General features: G+C 38.1%; 1 protein-coding gene across 1 annotated transcript in view; it reads left to right on the top strand.

Moving 5' to 3' along the window:
* Nucleotides 1-5,052, top strand: part of LOC118332360 (ras-specific guanine nucleotide-releasing factor RalGPS1-like) — a gene marked incomplete in the record, with an annotated part of 66,856 nt that overhangs the window by 4,913 nt on the left and 56,891 nt on the right. The window contains 3 exon segments of the mRNA XM_035667601.1: nucleotides 698-787; nucleotides 2,335-2,427; nucleotides 4,269-4,395. Of these exon segments, the coding sequence (XP_035523494.1) occupies nucleotides 698-787; nucleotides 2,335-2,427; nucleotides 4,269-4,395 (310 nt within the window).

The raw sequence follows: 5,052 nt of genomic DNA, 5'->3' as shown, positions 1-5,052 counted from the left end.
AGCTTTGATCAGGCCCAAAAAATCAGGCCCTGTCCAACCCGAACCATGGAAGCAATTTTAGGTCCTAGCTTGACCTGAATCTGAACTGTGGAGTGAACGTCATCACTGATTATGACCCATTTTTGGACTATACATTTGTTCTGTCCCTCACAAGTCACCAACTTTATTGATGTAAGGATTGTACATTTGTGCCAACCAGCCCCATCACAGGGATGGTAGACAATGTTAAAAAGTCATGGTTACATAAAATGAAACAACCAATAGAAACCACAAATCAGAACAAACCACCGCACACCAGAGTGACTTGACTGTGATTTATTAAAGAGCAAACAACGTGTTTCGCTTGCAAACCCCCAAATCAGTGTGCCAACTAACCCTGTTCACATTTGACCAAACTTTATGATAAAAATTGTTAGCCAGTTGCCATCAAAATGTAGCTGATACCTATGTCTATGAACTAAGGGAAACACATTTCCAGTATCACAGACTATCAGTCTTATAACACATTTAGTCCACAGACTAAATGCTTTTTTAATTTCAATACTATAAAACTGAAACATTCACCAAAATGTTTTAACATGGATGACTACAGAAAAAGAAAGCAAACATTTTGATTTTCCATTTTTCTTTCTGTGACTTTCAAAGGCCCAGAAATTAGCTCACTAACTGACTGTTGTGTCTGTACATCATGTTTCAGGTGAGCTTTTGGCTGGTGAGAGAAATCTTAACCGCCCACACGCTGAAAATCCGAGCAGAAATACTAAGCCATTTTGTCAAAATAGCAAAGGTGAGTTCAAATAACTGAATGAACGCAAATGTCTTAACAATATGAGGAATACTGATATATTTAAAGACGGAGTTCTATTTATGCTTATTTATGCATTTCCTGTAAAAACAGTGTTCAAACACTGTTTATGAAATAAGGTGTTATTAGAAACCTTCTTGAAATATTTAGTCACTATTCTATCTAATCTATCTATCTAAAACTGAAACGTATGTTTTCAGAGGACAAAAACAAGCTGTTAAGTTGTAACAGCAGGAATAGCTCATTGTTATGTTTGGTAAGCATTTCAGTGCAGTATGAAAATTCATCATCAGACACTGATACGTATTCAGAAATGGAGGCCAGCATCTGTTGAACAGTTAAAGTCTTTTAGTGTAGATTTTTTATTTATTTCATGGGTCGCTGCCAGTCGCTCATAAAAACATCTCTACACAGAATCCAATCTAGTCTGTGAAGCTGCAGCACACAGGAGCTACCCAGGTACTTTATTACTTTATATGAGGGGTGATGGAGGAAGCAGACATGCTGATGGCAGAAAGAAAATGGTGTTTCTACTCTTGTGGTCCGATCAGGGAATAATAGCAGGAGTTTTTCCCTGCGATCATAGTGTGGGATGGAAAAGGAAACGTAGAACCACCTGTTCTTGGCTAATTGCAGAGACACTGACTAATGACACCAAACTACCAAAGCACGCTTTATATACCTTTTTTTTTAACTTTCTGCAAACCCAGAATGTTTTTACCATAGGCAAGTACTCTGCAATTATGGATTAGGGCTTCAACTACTACTGAGGTGTGTAAATGGCATTGTCCCAGACGTGTGGAAAATGGCTGATTCCATGCCTCTTCACAAAAGTGGAGATAAGTGTACCCTATGATTTTGTTCCCAAGATGTCTAAAAGTGGATAATGATAAATTACATTCGCTCAATCTCTGATGGAGGCACTTTAACTTTGTCAAATTAAAAGCATAATTGGGGTTAATTACATCTGGCATCTTATTTTCACAGGTTTAGCCATTTTTTTTTCTTTCATTTTCAGTAATAACATTGCGCTTGCCAAGTACATTTCTGGGAACATCATTCTAAAAACAGGTAGTGGATAGATACACAAGCACAAGCTTCTTTGGAAGAGAAAATGAAGGTGAACAATAGATTATAACGCTGTCATAAACATCCATTACTTTACAGACACACTTATGTTGTGAGTGCAAACATATTTCCTGCTTTCCTGTCAGACTTTATTGTAATGTCACCATGGTTCCTGATTTGGTGAGTACAGTGTTATCGTCACTGATGGAAATGATGATCAAAACTACAAAATTAGACTCAAGTTGTAATCAACTCAAAATATCCTTTAAATCACCAAAGTAATGACAGGCGGGGTACATGGGATTGCGGTTCATGGACGGTATCAATCACCCATTGTTTTTGAAGCTATGTTGACTTACTTACAAGTGCATTATTACAGTGCAACCTGACTGAAGTTGTTTGTTAGACCTAGGGTAATACAGTAATAAATGTTATTTTTAATAAAATCTGTTTGTTCCCAGAAACTGTTGGAGTTGAACAACCTTCATTCTCTGGTGTCAGTGGTGTCCGCTCTGCAGAGCGCTCCCATCTTCAGACTCAGCAAAACCTGGGCGGTAAGACGTCAGCTTCATCCTCTGCTAGAAGTGGTGTTGGGGGGAATGCCAATACTTTGCCCGTATCAGCAAATCATTAACTAAAATAAACTTTCCAGACAGGGCGGCAGTAGAATCATCATGGATTTCAAAAAGCTCCACGTCTTTGCTCCCCCAGAACTCATTGTTGGGTTTCTCATAATATTTTTGTGGACAGATCAGGAAACTGGATCAGATCTTGGTGGACAGTTCTTTGTGGCCTCAGATAACCGTCCTTCAGAGAAAATAGAGATAACATGTGGTACTTGGCTGTCCACTCACAATGATTTTTCACTGGCACAAACAGATCCTATTCAGTAAGTTTATTAGTACTAACGTGTACAGTAGCTGGCCAGTACCAATTTTCCAAACAGGGCGTTTGAATGATTAGTTCCACATCATAGACTGCTGTTTGTGAGCTCTTATACACCATATCTCCTCCAGGCCATTAAAGTGCACATTGTTTGGTCCTGGTTTTAATATTTGAACATGAATTCTGATTTTATTGTACTGGATATAAGACCATGAAAAATGGAAGTGTATGTGCCAAGACACATGGAGAAATACTCTGAGGCTAGTTTCTGTTGATTTGATTTTATAAAGCAGTACAGAGGGACAGTTACTGTATCAGTAAAGAGCAGAGAAGCTTCTAAAAACAATCGTACATTACAGATATAGTGAGGGGAGAGGGGTTGTCAACTTTAGTCAACTATGTGGTGATAATATAAATGTCGGTTTCAGACCTACTTAATCCAGATACTGAAGGTCCTGATTCTGACATTAATTGATGTTGAACTGTATCCAACTTCCAATTATTTAAATTTAAATTATTCTGCCAGTTTTTAGTTTGGTCTATAAAATGTCATGTGCTTGTTATTGTCTTACAGTACAGAACGCAAAGATATATATTTTATGAGACAAAGAAAATTTTATGAATACTCACGTTTAAGAACCTGGAACCAGGCTATGCTTTAAATTTTTCCTTAAAAAGTGAAATATGAATTAATTTACCATTATAATTGCTGATTCATTTTCTGTCAGTTGATTAACTGGCCAATTGTTTAAGTGTTAATTCCAACTACGCTTTCAACTAAATGGTTTCACTTAGCTGTAGTGGGTATCTTCCAATCCACCAGGCCTGAACAAAACCAACCAATCAGAGCTAAGAAAGATAGTTGATTGTTAGGTCTCATTCCCAGGGTGTCAAATATAGACACTGGGAATGAGATTCATCAATTGTCTATCTTCGGAAAATAACACAACAACAGCAGCACAGAGTGAGACATATTGATATAGGGGAAAAGCCACCCATACATAACCACATTAAAACACAAGATCAAGTACACATTAGTGACTCCTGTCTCATGCCAAAACATTGTTTATGAACAGGTCTGACTCACCCACCTTCCCCTTTTCAGTTTGTTTTGTTTTGTACAGTTGATGGAAACCAATACCCCTTCAAAAACCTTCCAAGTCCCTTACTTTGTGCCTGAGCAAAGTATTGTGTCACATACTGGCAAGAAAGAAAACAAGGCACTTGCCAAATTTGTCACGGTCACTCAGGATGAGGCACATATAGCAGCAGACATACAGAGGGGAAATACTCTAACATATGTTAGCTTTGTAGTCAAAAGTTGTTGAGTATATTCCATTGTAAATCATCACTTAGCTTTTTAGTTATGGGTTTTGGAACACAGACAGACTTTGGAGTTTGGTTCAAATAAGATGTTACTGATGTTTAATAGTTCCCACTCAGGTAATGTAGGCTCTGAATGAGAATGAGAAATCAAAATGTGTGTACTTTTTGTAACCTGTTGTTGTAGTTGATCAGTCGGAAAGACAAGGCCACATTTGAGAAGCTGAACTATCTGACATCCAAGGAAGAGAACTACACCCGCATGAGAGAATACATCCGCTCCCTGAAGATGGTGCCCTGTATTCCTTACCTTGGTGAGTCCTCCATCTCTGCTCCACTATTATTTCAATACATCCTGCTTCACATCCTTTTCAGTCCAAGTCAGTCCATCTGACTAGTCTGAATTCCAGTCGGTGGTTTTAAGCCTTGCATAAATACACTGTATACAGTATACAGTGTATTTACTGTATATACTGTTTAGCTGCACGGTCATGATATACAGACTTGTTGATCTACTTTACCAGTTGTGTAAATATCACTTTTCTAATCACATAGCTCCGGGATCACATTACTTGTAGGTTTGGTTTTTAACATGTTATCATGACAGGTGGCTTATAATTGTCCAGCTGTGAGGAAATATGCTGAGCACTACGTTTTGGTGTTGTTCCAACCAGAGAAAATTACAATGGAAATTAATTTACACTAATAAGTTAACAAACCCTAGTTGGTTAACTACACTAGGTTGATTTGGCCTCTGTACTGGCCGGGGGCAACACGTTTTCAGTCTCATTCTCGTGAACGTGAATTTCTTCAGATTTGGCACAAATATCCACTTAGACTTCAGGATGAACTGGTTAGATTTTGGGGGTCACAAAAAAATGTTTGGGCCATAACTCTAGAATGATGTGGTAATTGCATAGACTGTATGATTTTAAAAATGGACGTAGTCCCTGTGACGTCCCCCATAGGTT

The sequence above is a fragment of the Morone saxatilis genome, unplaced genomic scaffold (genome assembly GCF_004916995.1).
Source record: "Morone saxatilis isolate NCDOM2014 unplaced genomic scaffold, NCSU_SB_2.0 Contig21, whole genome shotgun sequence".
NCBI classification, from domain to species: Eukaryota; Metazoa; Chordata; class Actinopteri; family Moronidae; genus Morone; species Morone saxatilis.
The sequence above is the reverse complement of the archived record's forward strand: the minus strand, read 5'-3'. Positions and strand labels throughout refer to the sequence as shown.